Here is a 16,653-nt window from a genome sequence, read left to right as displayed (position 1 = left end):
TGCCTCCCTGATGATTGACATAAGCCACTGCTGTGGCATTGTCGGACTGGAGCCTGACTGGACAACCCTGTAGCCTGATAGTCCAGGCCTTTAGAGCTAGATGTATCGCCCGGATCTCCAGAATGTTGATGGGTAAGGTCCTCTCTGTCTTGGACCATACCCCTTGGACCGCAGCCTGTTCCAGAACTGCTCCCCAACCTGACAGACTGTTATCTGTTGTTACCACCGTCCAGGTAACCGGTAGAAAGGATTTCCCCTTCTGCAGGTTTTCGGGTATGAGCCACCAATTGAGGCTCTGACGCACCGCATGCGACAGGTGCATCGGAAAGTCTAATGCCTGAACCTTCTTGTTCCAGGTCGACAGAAAACTGTGTTGCAGCATTCTTGAGTGAAACTGAGCATAGGGAACTGCTTCGAATGAAGACACCATCTTCCCTAATAGCCTCATACAAAGGCGGACTGAGGGACCCTTCTTGGTCCTTACTGTCAGAATCAGCTCTCTCAAAGCAGTGATCTTTGCCTGGGGTAGAAATATTTTCTCCTGGCTTGTATCTATAATCAGACCTAAATACTCCAGTCTTCTTACTGGTTTTAGGAAAGACTTTTCTAAATTGAGGATCCAACCCAGGTGTTCTAGATACCTGACCGTGGTCCTCAAGTTTTCATTCAAAGAGGCTACCGACCGGTCTATCAAGAGCAGGTCGTCTAGGTATGCTATGACAGCTATACCCTGAGCCCTTAATCTGGCCAGAGGAGGAGCCAAGATCTTTGTGAACACTCAAGGTGCAGTGGCTATCCCGAAAGGCAGAGCCACAAACTGGAAATGGCGCCCTCCTACCTCGAAGCGCAGAAACTTCTGATGAGCAGGAAAAATGGGCACATGCAAATATGCATCTCTGATGTCTATTGATGCCAGAAATTCTCCTCCCTGCAGGGTGGGAACTACTGTTCGAATTGATTCCATGCGGAAGGATTGAATCCTTAGGAATCGGTTCAGATCCCTTAAGTCCAAAATGGGCCTGACATCCCCATTTGGCTTTTGGACCGTAAAAAGGTTGGAATAGAAGCCCAATCCCTGGTCCTTTGCGGGAACTATCATAATGACCTCCTGCGACAAAAGTCGCTCTAACGCTAGAAGGAGCGACTGCTTCTTCTCTGGGTCTCTGGGAACATTTGATCTGAGGAACCGAGGAGAAGGGAATTCCTGAAACTCCAGCTTATACCCTAAGGTTACCGTGGAGACTACCCATCTGTCCTGGAAGTCCTCGTGCCAGAGCTCTGAGAACTGTCGCAGTCTTCCCCCCACTCGAGTGAGCGGGGGCGCCCCCTCATGCAGAGGTCTTAGTGTTTTGCCTAGTAGGCTTCTTTCCCCAGGACTTCTTTTGTCACTGGGGTTGACTCTTGTCTCTGGACCCCGATGGAGGCGGCCGTCGAGACTGCCTGGAGGCTGAAGCCCCCGGCGCTGGGGAAAGAGTCCGTTTGAAAGAGGGACGCTTACTCTTCTTCTTGACAGGTAAGAGAGTGCTTTTCCCACAAGAGATTCTCTTGATATAGTTATCCAAGTCCTCTCCAAACAACCTTGCACCACGAAATGGAAACCCAGCCAGTAGCTTCTTACATGGTGCTTCGGCTGACCAATTTTTCAACCATAGGATTCTACGTATATGCACCAACCCCAGTGAAAGACGGGAGGTTTGCACGATAGAATCTCTAATGGCGTCAACCACAAAGCATAAGGCCGCTGGAAGGTTAGCAAACCCCTGGGCCTGCTGTTCAGGTAATACTTTGATGACCTGCTTAACATGGTCTCTTAAGTATTGACAGACTCCAATCGCTGCTCCTGCAAAACATCCTTCAATAGGGATTCCATCCTTTTATCTACAGGATCCCTGAGCATCTGAGCATTGTCTACAGGACAAGTCAGGCTATTATTTACGGAGGAAATGGCGGCATCAATAGCCGGTATTCCCCACATTTTAATAAACTTTTCTTCCATCGGATAAAGTGTTGAAAACTTTCTCGGCGGAAAAAAACGTTTGTCTGGGTGATCCCACTCAGAATAAATAAGCTTTTCAAGTAAAGTATGAACAGGAAAAGCATGTGCTGCTTGGAAAGGTTTCAGTGACCTCAAAGCAGAAGAGGATTCTTTAGCAGTTTCAGGTATGGGCAACTTAAATGTGGAGCGGACCAATCCAGTGAGGATCTGCACTAAGACTTTCTCCTCTTGGGAAGTCGCAGAGGGTCCCTCTCCACCTGAATCCTCCGAAGAGGAATCATCCATCCCATCCCGATCCTCTGAAAGGGATTCATCTCCTTTATCCCAGAGCTCCTCTGTCTGAGGGTCTTGGGGAACAGAGGAAAGCCTAGTGCGTTTTCTTCCACTGAGTGAAGACGTAATCACGGCCATTAATCTTTCCTCTAGACCATTAATGGTTGAGGAAAAAACCTCTTGTGTAATATATACAGGGGCTGAAGTGCCAGAAGCAGGTGTAGCCCCTGACCCCGATGGCTCTCCCTGGCTAGCCGTCCCTGGCCCATCTTTAGGGGGGGAGGATGCTGCCGACAGGAGGCCCTCAGAACCTGAACGAGATCCCCTAGCGTCTCTGGTTCCTGGGGTGCTTGAACCTCTTCTACCCATGGTGCAAAGCAACAAGGTGTGAGGTATACAAATGAACACTGCCCGCTGAGCGATGTAGTCTGGCTAAAAGCCTTGCTACCTAATGCTCAGTCTGGTGTTACTTCAGTAAATGCTGCCTAGGAGAATGCCTGTGTCCCACCTTACATGCGACCGTCAGCTCTGTGTCTCTCAGAAGGCTGAGTGCACCTGTACAGAGTGCCTTTAATAGCCTGCAGCTGGCCTGAGTGGGAGTCTAAGCACTCTGTGCTGACGTCCCGCCCCCTCCTCTACCGCCCCCCCCCCCCCCTCGAGTTTTGAAAAAAACGAGCGCTTCCCGCGCTGCCGACTCTCCTGTCATGCTTCCGGAGAAAGGCTGGGGATGGGGGGGGGGGGAGGGAGGGAGGCTGGTAACAAGATCTGCCTGAACGGATATCTTGAGCGATGGTGGCCATTAGGCCACAGAGCCCGGGTGGTATAACCACTTTCTAGACCCCTGTGGCCCCTCTCTAGCCTGGGGGGGAACATTCAAACATGAGAAATCCCCCTTTTCACCTTACCTGTTTGCAGCCTGCTTGAGACGCTGGGACATAAACAGCGATTACAACACCTGAGACAGAGTCAGCATGTGTAGGTTTGTGCTCTTGGCAGCCCCCGGTGGTCACAATAGGCATAGCATGCATTTACCTTAAAGGAGAAAAGCCACTAGAACTCAAAAATTCTGTGGAATCTCCTCTTACCTTATCCAGCCGCAGGGTGCTGTTTACACAGACCCAATCTTCACCTCTCACGGTGGGCTCCGTTTGAAAAAACCGTCAGAGACTGGGGCCCCCATCAGTAGGGGGATCCAACAGTTCTGGGACCGTAAAGCACCTCGCCAGAAATTAGGAAGTTTAAAGCCATTTTCTGATCTGCGGGGTCCAGCTCTCTAAAAAGAGAAGCATTACGGGTAAAACCTCGTTTCTTCGGACACGAGGCCCGGGTACCATTCAATTCGGCCATGAAAAGACACTTTGAATGGATCCGGTTCGCCTGGCTTGCCCCAGTATAGGATCTTAGGATATTCCCTTTGGAGCTCAGCACAGGACATCTTTACAGGTCCATCACCTAAGACACTGGCGTAAAAACTGAGGTATCCCTGCAAGGGGGAGGGATTATATAGGGGGTTGAACTTCCTGATAGGGTGTGCCAGTGTCCAATCACCAGTGATACCTATATAACCCATCAGTAATTACTGTGGCTCTGTGTCTCGTGATGTTTCAGAAAGAAACATGAATCAGATCAGGGAGGCTTTAGTGACCCCAAACCAGAAGTGGGCTCATCCACTGACTGCATTACTAGCAGTAAAAATGTGGAGCGGACCAATTCAGTGAGAGACCGTACCAACAACCTTTTGTGCGAACCTGACACTTCTGTATCAGGTTCATCGGAAGAGGAGACATTAGCCTCTTCCTGGTCTTTTGAAAGAAATTCGTCATCTCTTGCTCCATGTTCCTCAGCAAGAGGGTCCTGAGCACTGGACGGGGACCTGCTACGCTTAGTCCCACTATGGGATGCAAGTAAGCATCAATCTTTTGCTTCAAACTTAAAATGGTTGAAGAAAAAAACCTCGTTAGTAATATACACAGGGGCTGCAGTGTTTAAGAGCAGCTGCAACACTTGCCCATCCTGATGGCTCACTTCGACCAGCCATATTACTGTCAGGGGAGGATGCCATCTTTACTGGGATGGATGTAGGCTTCCATGTGACTTGTAAAAGTCTTTCTAGAGCCCTTTTTGAGGTGTTTTCTCCCACCCCCTTCTGACCATAGCCTGATGCACAAAGCAGAGGTACTATCAGAAGGAATGCATCCACTGCTTGAGCAAAAGTACAGCTGTCACTGCTATTAATGCGCAGTCTGATGCAGTAGTAAATGTGTCAAAGAAATGCCTGTGTCACCAAAGTCTTATAGGGAAACAAAACATCTGTTTTACCTTTGCTCTTGTGCCCCTCCGCAGCTTGCAAAAGCACACATGGTGAATTTTAAAAGCATACCTTCCCGCTCTGGACGTTGGAGGACGCCAACGCTGCGCTAAGCCCCGCCCCCCCGCGTCACCTAGGGCCCTTCCGCTTTTTTTAAAATATAGCTTTTTCCCGCGCAAGAGCGGGCTCCTGATCCCATGGGATCAAGGGAGGGAAGCAGAAATGGCGAGGGGGGTCCAGAAGCCGCCGAGCGGCATGCCGTTCGCGCCTTTTTTTTTTTTAAATCTTCAGTGCTCTTTTCCCACTGAAGAGGGGAAGAAAAACCAGCGGGGGGGGGGGGCGTCTGGTGGGGAGAGGGACCCCCCCCCCCAGACTTACCGGAGGTCTGCTATTTGGCCGGAGGAAGAAGCATCTGCAGCTTTCAAGACACAGCATGGGCTCTCTGAGAAGCATGAGACAGTGAGTGCTCAATACAGCCCCCAGTGGTGACACATAGGCATGACAGCATTTACTAAATTAAAGGAGACAGTCATAAGAAAATTTTAAAATTTCTTAGAAAACTCCACTTACCTTTCCCGCTGCAGGGTTTTCTGTGGTAAACCGACAGACCCAATCTTCACCCTTCACGGTGGGTTCCGTTAAACCTTCAGGAGCTGGGGATCCTCGAGGAAACCCACAATCCTGGACCTGTAATAGCACCACCGCCAGTAAAACTTTATGGCCTTAATACCAAAAAGTACTGGATCCCGGGGTCCAGCTCTCTAAAAGAGAAGTGTTACAGGCAAGACATCGTTTCTTCAGATACGAGGCCCGGGTACCATTCAATTCGGCCAAAAAAGACACTTTAAAATGGATCCGGCTGCATGGCTAGCCCCAGCAAGGATTGCTCCAGTGGAGCTCAGCACAGCACATCTTTACTCGTGACCAACACCTTAGATACTGGCGAAAAAACTGAGGTACTCCCTCCAGTGGGAGGGGTTATATAGGGAGTGCACTTTTTAATTTAGGGCGTGCCAGTGTCCATAACCTGAAGGTGGCCGATAACATACATAGTAACTACTAGGGCTCTGTGTCCCATGATGTACGATAAGAAAGCAGTACAGCAATCTTAAAATGATTGCTTGGGAATGCAAAGTGCAGAAAATGCTGACATGGTCAATAAAGAGTATTCTGAGATCTCAGTAGGCCATCTGCAGAGTGCGTGTTATTTGGCCCTTTAGTCCCAGCTCCCTCGTGCCTGTGATCCACCCACTCCAGTGGAGTGCTCACAGAATGGAATGCAAAATAAGGGGATTTTGTGTGTTCAGAATGCAGGAGCCCTGATAATCCAGGTGCTGACCATGTTTCTAACTCCCCATTCCTCTTGCCTATGTATCTGCATTGTGTGTCAAGCAATGCATGTTTATTAATAGTCAGTAACTGGTCCTAATACAGGGATATGCTGCCTCACCATATCCATGTCGCTGAGCCCATTAGTAGTCCAGGCTCTGCCTGTCGCAGTGGGCATAGGCCCTGAAGCAGTCTTCTGGGTCTGGGAACCATAGATTTGGACCATGGACCTGTGTAGCACCCTGTGGCTAACCACACATACTGCACTCCATGCCAAGGTGAGCCCTAAAGCAGGATCAAGTACCTGTAGCAAACACAGGCTGGACCCATACAGTGAGAAGAAAGAAAAGAAGAAAAAAAAATAGGTTGATCACTGAAGGACACTGAAGTCTCATGGAGTGGGTAGACTTATATGAGTGTGCAACAGGGGTGGCCCTAGCAAGTTCTTTGCTAGTGTCCAATCACCTGACGGTAGCCTGCACATTACAGGTACGATTAAGATATGTTATTGACCCCTTATAAACAACAATTTAACATTTGCATGTAGGAAACTTTGTAGTATTATAAAGGGTCAGTCTAACCAAACGTTACATTTGGGCTGCATCACCCACTGAACTATTGTCTCTTGAAGAATCCAGCAATGAAATCGCAAAACCATAATAACTGGATGTTTCCAAATCATCTCCAGGTCATCTTACTCCAGGTTTTGCAAGTTAAAAACCCATTAGGGGGAAGGAAACTGCACAAATGTGAACACTTAAGGTGCATAGATTCAAAGTGAAAACATTGGTGGGTAGGTTCTATCCAAAAATAAAATATCAATTTTAGATGGACTTAATTACCAAGTATCAAACATACACTATATTAGGGTGGGTCAACACAATATTGAACCCTTCGGACTAAGACTGGGATCCCATTAAAGTTCATGTGCGTGTAAAGGCAGACGTCCCAATACTTTTGGCAATATAGTGTACATTTTAGACAGCTTATCCAAAATAGTTTTTCTGGTTTAAAGGATAAGTTACCCTTTCTGAACAGAATACATGCTACACCCATATTTAGGGTGTAACATGTTGAGCATCTGGCCCCTGACCCGCTGCCACGAGGGTGGGGATCGCGAGGAGAGGGATTTTCTCCCCATACTTGCTGTCACAATTTAAAGAGCACGGCCGTGCAGAGCTCAGTCCATACAGCCACGTCACTGATTCACAGATCCCTGTGAATCAATGAACTACAAGTACCGACAGCTTTTGCAGCCAACAGCTTGTAGTTCTCAATTCACTACTAGGTCACCGATGAACGCTCTAAGTAGTACACTGAGCTTCTAGTCCGTATGCAACTGTCTGCCCATATCGGTGGTACAGGCAGGCAGCTACACAATCTGCAGGAGCTGTCATTACACCCACGATTAATAGGGAAAAATAAGCACAGCGCTGCGCCAAAAAAACTGAAAAGATATATAATACAGTTAGCAGCTAACACCTCTAGACACAGGTAGGGGTTAGAAATACTAATAATAATAGTGTAGCGCTATGTGTATATATATATATAAATTATAAATCTTACGTATATAAACAGTGAATAGAAACCTGATCATCCCTTGCGGGGCAAAATAATATTGCTGTGACACTATGTGTTTCAAAACAACACTTGAAATACAGTGAATATTGATAATCAATAATAAAAAACAATATAATAGGTCTAGGAAACCATATATATGTGGTAAATAAACCAATCAAATCCATAAAAATTAACAAATATATTAATAGTGACTAGTGGAATAGAAAACCACCACCGAAAGTCTATGAGGGTTGTGTGTTGAAAATGATGGAAATAAAACTCCCGAGTTTCCTCGTAGATGGAATTGGTCACATCTGGCAGATGGATAGAGGGTCTACGTAGGTGGCGCGACCATCACCGGAGCATCAAAAGAGGCTTACCAGAGTTAGGTGACTTGAAAAGACCTACGTCTTACAAGTCAGAAGCTTATTGACCACCCGGTCTGGCAAGATGAATCATCAGATATCCTTAGCTTCCAACAGAGGGAGGGGTCTCACCACAGATTTCAGCGTCCCCAAACGGTCCAACAGGCCAAACGAATATTTCAAATATCATGCGAGAAATAAGACTCACATGGCATGATAACGTTTAAAAACATCAATTTATTAAAAGAAAAGAAAAAAACTCACATGATAGGAGATCAAAGACAGCTCAAAAAAGATCAATCGCGGTAATGGTGAGGGGTCCACCCGACATGTTTCGGCTACAAAGCCTTCATCTGGGGTGTGGAGCCCCCCCACCTCACCGCTTTTTAAACAAGTAATGACCCCCACTGGGAGTGTCACAATGCCGGAAGTTACACAATTGAAGTCACTTCCGGTTACTAGAAATAATAATTTACTATTAGACTAGCATAGAAATATATGAAATATGAAAAGAACATTACACAGTATCGTACATCTATCATCCAAAAATAAAATAAAAAATCCGGATTATATGACAAATGTTATACTAGCAGCTTGGTCTGCTAATTCGGAAGTGATCCGAACGCAAACCCAAGCCTCTCTATCGATACAGCCAGCTCGCATAGGCTGTAGCGCCGTCACGCTCCGTCCATCTGATTTGGCCTCGTAATCCGTATGCGCAATGACGCCATCTTCCGCTCTTCAAGTGCGGCGTCAGTGCGCTCCACTACTAGGACCAAGCCTCTCTTTCATACCAGCAGTCACATCTCGTCTCATACGAGAAACGAGACGCTGATAGGCTAGAGAGGACCGGAACCCAGCCATAATGATCTGACAACAGATTTAAGGTGTCAGCAGAGATGGATCTACACGGAAATAGTATTTAGATATATCATGATGGCGAAACTACATGAAATCTATGAACAAAACTAATTAGTAAAGGGGCACCAGCCATAACCATATATTAATAAAAAATGTAATAAAAACTAAAATGACACTACCAATGAGGGGCATCGCATAACAACCTATGCAACAAAATAAAAATAAATATAGGGAAAAAAGAAAAAAGGAACTGGACAAGACCTCAACATGAGAAAGCATCCTCCATATAATAATCATTATACAAATTATGCATATCCCAAGATAAGGTTAATACATACTTAATAATATGCAAAGTATATTAATCTAAAATACATATTGACATCAATAACCAATATATTAATCTAGAATTCATATTGACGTCAATAGCAGTAATTAGGATTAAAAATTGTTGAAAGGGGACCATAAACGAAATAAACGAAGCTTGATTAATAAAAGGATTGATGTCCCACTCCACATTGCGCTACAAGGGTAGTTTACCTCCTGACTTGCCCATGTGGTAAGCAGTATGTGGGGCGGACCATCAGATCATTTACAACACGAGTTTCTGAACACATTATCACACTTATCAAAGCAGGTAGCACTAAACACACTGTGCCTCAACACTACAGGGAATTCCATGACCGAAACCCTGAGGGCACACAATTTCTTATCATCGATAAATATGTTGCCCCCTAGCGGGGGGGTTCGACCCTTAGGGGTGTCTCCCGTTTGGAGACTTATTGGATTTATGAATTGGGGTCCCACTTTCCGCAAGGTATCAATGTGGAGTGGGACATCAATTCTTTTATTAATCAAGCTTAGTTTATTTAGTTTATGGTCCCCTTCCAACAATTTTTAATTCTAATTACTGCTATTGACGTCAATATGAATTCTAGATTAATATATTGGTTATTGATGTCAATATGTATTTTAGATTAATATACTTTGCATATTATTAAGTATGTATTAACCTTATCTTAGGATATGCATAATTTGTATAATGATTATATGGAGGATGCCTTCTCATGTTGAGGTCTTGTCCAGTTCCTTTTTTCTTTTTTCCCTATATTTATTTTTATTTTGTTGCATAGGTTGTTATGCGATGCCCCTCATTGGTAGTGTCATTTTAGTTTTTATTAAAAATGTTTTTATTGATATATGGTTATGGCTGATGCCCCTTTACTAATTAGTTTAGTTCATAGATTTCATGTAGTTTCGCCATCATGATATATCTAAATACTACTTCCGTCTAGATCCATCTCCGCTGACACCTTAAATCTGTTGTCAGATCATTATGGCTGGGTTCCGGTCCTCTCTAGCCTATCAGCGTCTCGTTTCTCGTATGAGACGAGATGTGACTGCTGGTATGAAAGAGAGGCTTGGTCCTAGTAGTGGAGCGCACTGACGCCGCACTTGAAGAGTGGAAGATGACGTCATAGCGCATACGGATTACGAGGCCAAATCAGATGGACGGAGCGTGACGGCACTACAGCCTATGCGATCTGGCTGTATCGATAGAGAGGCTTGGGTTTGCGTTCGGATCACTTCCGAATTAGCAGACCAAGCTGCTAGTATAACATTTGTCATATAATATGGATTTTTTATTTTATTTTTGGATGATAGATGTACGATACTGTGTATTGTTCTTTTCATATTTCATATATTTCTAGGCTAGTCTAATAGTAAATTATTATTTCTAGTAACCGGAAGTGACATCAATTGTGTAACTTCCGGCATTGTGACACTCCCAGTGGGGGTCATTACTTGTTTAAAAAGCGGTAAGGTGGGGGGGCTCCACACCCCAGATGAAGGCTTTGTAGCCGAAACATGTCGGGTGGACCCCTCACCATTACCGCGATTGATCTTTTTTGAGCTGTCTTTGATCTCCTATCATGTGAGTTTTTTCTTTTATTATTTTATTAAATTGATGTTTTTAAACGTTATCATGCCATATGAGTCTTATTTCATGCATGATATTTGAAATATTCGTTTGGCCTGTTGGACCGTTTGGGGACGCTGAAAGCTGTGGTGAGACCCCTCCCTCTGTTGGAAGCTGAGGATATCTGACGATTCATCTTGCCAGACCGGGTGGTCAATAAGCTTCTTAGACTTGTAAGACGTAGGTATTTTCAAGTCACCTAACTCTGGTAAGCCTCTTTTGATGCTCCGGTGATGGTCCCGCCACCTACTTAGACCCTCTATCCATCTGTGGCTCCTTATCTATCTATCCATCTGCCAGATGTGACCAATTCCATCTACGAGGAAACTCTGGAGTTTTATTTCCATCATTTTCAACACACAACCCTCAGACTTTCGGTGGTGGTTCCACTAGTCACGATTAATATATTTGTTAATTTTTATGGATTTGATTGGTTGATTTACCACACATATATGGTTTCCTAGACCTATTATATTGTTTTTTTATTATTGATTATCAATATTCACTGTATTTCAAGTGTTGTTTTGAATCACATAGTGTCACAGCAATATTATTTTGCCCCGCAAGGGATGATCAGGTTTCTATTCACTGTTTATATACGTAAGATTTATAATATATTAATATATATATATATATATATATATATATATATATATATATATATATATATATATATATATATATATATATATATATATATATATATATATACACACACACACATACACACACACACACACACACACATAGCGCTACACTATTATTATTAGTATTACACCCACGATTACATGCGTCTAACAAAAAAAATTTAGTAAAATGCACATTTTTTTTTAACTGCAAAAAAAAAAAAAGTGCATTTATTTTATTTTTTTGTAAAGGTGAACTTATCCTTTAGGTATCATCATATACTTAAATGACATTCGTTTTTACTGCTTGCAGACTGCTATATGTACATTTACTGCAGCAGGGCCGATGCTCTGTGCCAGATCACGTATCTAGTACATAATCTGACACGTCTGGGGCGCACTGCTGGCGACCCGGTCCCACTGTGCTTAAACACAGAGGGAGCTCAGCAGCAGGTACAGTGGACTCTATGTCCGCCGGCACCCACTGATTACACAGTACAGAGGCAGAACGACAATGCCTATGTCATTGTAAGAGGGGAAGGTACTAATCCTGTGTTTCTGCTAAGCAGAAACACAGATCTGTGCCTTACCCTAGTCAAAGCACCTCTCCCACAGCTAGTAAGCACAGCTTAGGCATACATTTAACCCTTTTAATCACCCAATGTTAACGCCTTCCCTGCCAGTGTCATTAGTACAGTGACAGTGCATATTTTTAAGCACTGATCACTGTATTAGTGTCACTGGTCCCCAAAAAGTGTCAAAAGTGTAAGTTAGGTGTCAGATTTGTCTGCCATATGATCGCAGTCCCGCTATAAGTCGCTGATCGCTGTCATTCCTAGTAAATAAAATAGCCCATAGTTTGTAGACGCTATAACTTTTGAACAAACCAATATATGCTTATTGGGATTTTTTTTTTAACAAAAATAAGTAGCAGAATACATATTGGCCTAAATTGATGAAGAAATTAGATTTTACACATTTTTTTATTGGGTATATTTTATAGCAGAATGTAAAAAATAGTTTTTTTTCTTCAAAATTGTCGGTTTATAGTAAAAAAAAAAAAAAATAAATAAAAACGCAGAGGTGATCAAATACCACCAAAAGAAAGCTCTATTTGTGGGGAAAAAAGGGCAAAAATGTTATTTGTGTACAGTGTCGCATGACCGCACAGTTGTCAGTTAACCACTTATGGACCGCCCACTGCCATTATACAGCGGCTGTTTGGAGGATATAGTTGTTATGGCAGAAGCTAGTTGCCATAACCTTGGTATCCTCGTCTTCAGCGGGCAGCCCGCTACAAGATAAAAGTGGTCTCTGCGGCGGATTCGCAAGATCACTTTTATCGGTGGCGGGAGAGGGCCCCCCTCCCGCCGCGATCCTCTCAGTAACTAGGTATGGAGACGAGTGAGGGGAAGATGGCCCCCACCCGTCTCCATACAATAGCTGGGCGGAAGCAACGTCATAACCTCACTTCCGCCCACAGCTCTTAAAGGGCCATTTTTTTTAAATCATTTTTTTAAATGACAATTTTTTTTTTTTTTTATTATTGCATTTTAGTCTAAATATGAGATCTGAGGTCTTTTTGACCCCAGATCTCATATTTAAGAGGTCCTGTCATGCTTTTTTCTATTACAAGTGACAATTTTTTTTTTTTTTTTAAACAGTGTAAAAATAAAAAATTAAAAGGTAAAATAAATAAAAAACCTTTTTTTTTTATAAACGCGCCCCGTTCCGACGAGCTCACATGCAGAACCGAACGCATAGGTGAGTAGCGCCCGCATATGAAAACGGTGTTCAAACCACACATGTGAGGTATCGCCGCGATCAGTAGAGCAAGAGCAAAAATTCTAGCCCTAGACCTCCCTCTGTAACTTAAAACATGCAACCTGTAGAATTTTTTAAACGTCGCCTATGGAGATTTTTAAGGGTAAAAGTTTGTCAACATTCCACGAGCGGGCACAATTTTTAAGCGTGACATGTTGGGTATCAATTTACTCGGCATAACATTATCTTTCACAATATAAAAAAAAATTGTGCTAACTTTACTGTTGTCTTATTTTTTAATTCAAAAAAGTATTTTTTCCAAAAAAAGAGTGCGCTTGTAAAAACCGCTGATCAAATACGGTGTGACAAAGTATTGCAACCACCGCCATTTTTTTCTCTAGGGTGTTCGAAAAAAAAAATGTATAATGTTTGGGGGTTCGAAGTAATTTTTGTAGCAAAAAAAACCTGTTTTTAACTTGTAAACAACAAATCTCAGAAAGAGGCTCGGTCCTTAAGTGGTTAAACGCAGTGCCATAAAATGGCCTGGGCATGAAGTGGGGTAAGCCTTCTGGTTAAATATGTCCCTGCAATCTCTTAGATCGATATTTGAACTTACCTTCAAAATTTTCAGTTTTTTCTGTTTTACGGTTAGTGATCACATCTTGCACATTTTCAGTGTCTCTGTCCAGAGAGGAGTTGTTTCGGCTGGAAGCCTCATAGCCTTTATCATTGTCTCTCTCTTTTGTGTCACTTCGTTTCTGCTCGGTTGTTGTGGGGACATCAGCAAGTTTAGTTCTCTCTTTCTCCATATTATCAGGAATAATTTTCTCCCGCTCTCTTTCCATGTCTCGCCTTCTGTCTCTTTCTCGGTCTCTATCCCGATCTCTTATTCGATCTCGCTCTCTATTTCTTAGCCAGTCTTTATCGGCTTCTCTATCCCACTCTCGTGGCCTAACATCTCTCCTTTCACGATCCTTATCACGGTCCCTGTCCCGATCATGCTCAAATCGATCTCTGTCAGGGGCTCTTTCTCGGCTGTCAAAAGATCCAGATCTTGAATGTACCTGACGATCAGAATCGGGTGAACTTCTTCGCGAGCTATGACTTCTAGAATCCCTGCCATCTATAAAACAAAATACACAATACTTAATTTTAGATCCAACACAACTGGCATATCACTCTGGGAAACAAATGACAAAGTCTGTGCAAAGGGGCTGCATTCTCACTCCATTAGTTAAAGGCTGATCTGAACCCATTAATATGTGCCAAACGGTATGCTAATACGACTCCCAATCTAAACCGTGCAGACCTGTGTGAGGAAGGAGTTAAACATCAGTTAACAAATGTGAAGAGTGCAAAAAATGGAAACCACCTAAAACAAGTTTTATAACACAGAAAAGAGATATACAAACATTAAACTTGATTTCCAAATGAAAATGCATTAAGAAAACAAAAAAAAAAAAAACACTACAATGGTTTAGGGGAGGTACGTACCTTTCTTTAGATTTAACAGATTGACTTAAACTTTATGCATTACAATTATCATCCTAAAATGATTACTGGATAGTCATCATGAATACTATTTTAGTTCCAAGATCTTGGGGAAAAAGGTTACAATAAGATTCGATTGTGCACTGAAAGGTGTCATATCTGCATCACCTGACCCCTTTTCAAAAACATAGCTAGAGCTACTAATGCAATTCAAAACCCCATTAAGAGCATGTTGCATCCATGTGTCCCCCTTCTCTTGATGTTCACAGGTGGTCTTGTGTTATGCTGTCGCCTAGAGGAGGATCGGAGAAAGGCAAACTTGTAGGCCAGGCCACGATAACTCTACTACCAGCATTCCTCAGTTTTGTAGTAAAGCCACCAAGAGCATGAACATGTACATAGAAGGTCGAGACCTGTGTCCCTCAATAGAATATAAAAAAAAAATTAACTGAATTTGAGCAGTTCTGCAAAGACGAGTGTGCAAATACTGCAAAATCTAGATGTGCAAAGTTAGTAGAGACATATCCCAACAGACTAAAGGCTGTAATTAAAGCAAAAGGTGGTTCAAGAAAATACTGACACAAGGGGGTGATCCTTTTTCCAACTCAGATTTTTTTTTCTTCAATTTTTGTTATTTTTTTCTGACATGTTGGTGTTGTAAGTTGCACGGAGTAAATACAGCTGGATAAAACAAAAAATGTGTGTCTTCATTTCAGGCTGCAAAGCAACAAAATGTGATTGTTCTAAAGGCGGGTGATTCTTTTCTATACCCACTGTATAAACTTGAGTTTGGTGGTGTTAAAACACATAACCGCGCAAGCCGCAGTTCACCATTAGGTTTTATTTGTGTACTCTATATAATAGGGGATAACTGTGCAGAGGTTTATTTATAAGTTTGACAAATTCAGTTAAATTTGATGGTGACCGTTTGTGGACTGCAGTCTTCAAGTCATTCCACCGATTTCCAATGGGGTTTAAGTCTGGGCTCTGACTGGACCATGCAAAGACATTCATCTTTTTCTCCACTGTGTGGTCATTTTTGCTGTGTGCTTTGGGTCAGTTATGTTGGAAGGTAAACCTTCATATTAACAACTTTCTGGCAGAGAGCAGCAGAATTTCCTAAAGAATTTGATGGTATTTTGCCCCATTGTTCTTCTATTCTGACAAGTGCTCTAGTCCCTGCTGCAGAAAAACACCCCCATACCAGGATATTAACACCATTCCTACAGTAAAGCATGGAAGTGGTATTTGGATGGTGAGCTGTATTGGATTTCCACCAGACATATCGTTTGGTGTTGAGGCCAAATAATTCAATCTTAGTCACATCTGACCAGAAGACCTTTTCCATGTATCCTCAGGATCTTCAAGGTGTGTTTTCGCAAAGCTCATTTGTGACTGCAAGTGGCCTTTGAGTAGCTTTTTTCTTGCAACCCTGCCTTACAAGCCACATTTGTGGAAAATGTGTGATATTGTTGTTACATACACACAATGACCACTCTGTCATAAATACCTGCAACTGCTTCAAAGTTGCTGTAGGCCTCTTGGTAGCCTCTGGCCAGTTTTCTCCTGGCTCTTTCATCCAGTTTGGAGCAACAATGGAATTCGAACTAGGGGGTTGATCTCCCACCCCACTTTTTTTCCCCTTTTACTACCCACTAGAAAATTATTGCCCTAGAGGGGCCATCTCTAATAACTTTTAACCCTTAAGTGCCTGGTTTATCACACAAATACAATATGATTGTGCCAAACTTGAGCTTCTGTAGTGTAAGTTCGGTACAATCCCCTTCCTAATTGTGCGCTTGTACTACTAATTTTGCAAAACTGAATAAAAAGATTGAAATCTATAAAAAAAAAAAACTGCTTGCAGGAAAATTTTTGAACATGCAGCTTCAATATGCACAGATATTAGCAAAGTATTGGACATGTTTAGTTGTCCACTTTGGTGTTCACAATATGGGAGCATCTAATATTCACTAACCCATGGTGACAGGGAGCCCTTCCAAGATTGTGAATTCTACGCCCTCTACCACTAATCTCCTTTAATCATGGAGGCGTCACTAAAGTGGAACTGCTATACATGGTAGACACTTGCTGAGTGTTAA

The 16,653-nt window shown here is 43.0% G+C and overlaps 1 protein-coding gene across 6 annotated transcripts in view; it reads right to left on the bottom strand.

The window, feature by feature from the left end:
• Positions 1-16,653, bottom strand: part of ZC3H13 (zinc finger CCCH-type containing 13) — a 113,253-nt gene that overhangs the window by 30,158 nt on the left and 66,442 nt on the right. For all 6 annotated transcript variants that reach the window (XM_073614151.1, XM_073614152.1, XM_073614154.1 and 3 more), the window contains one exon: positions 13,677-14,183. In XM_073614151.1, coding sequence (XP_073470252.1) covers positions 13,677-14,183 — 507 coding nt within the window. The remainder of the gene's footprint in view (positions 1-13,676; positions 14,184-16,653) is intronic.

Source organism: Aquarana catesbeiana, linkage group LG02 (assembly GCF_042186555.1).
Source record: "Aquarana catesbeiana isolate 2022-GZ linkage group LG02, ASM4218655v1, whole genome shotgun sequence".
NCBI lineage: Eukaryota > Metazoa > Chordata > Amphibia > Anura > Ranidae > Aquarana > Aquarana catesbeiana.
The sequence above is the reverse complement of the archived record's forward strand: the minus strand, read 5'-3'. Positions and strand labels throughout refer to the sequence as shown.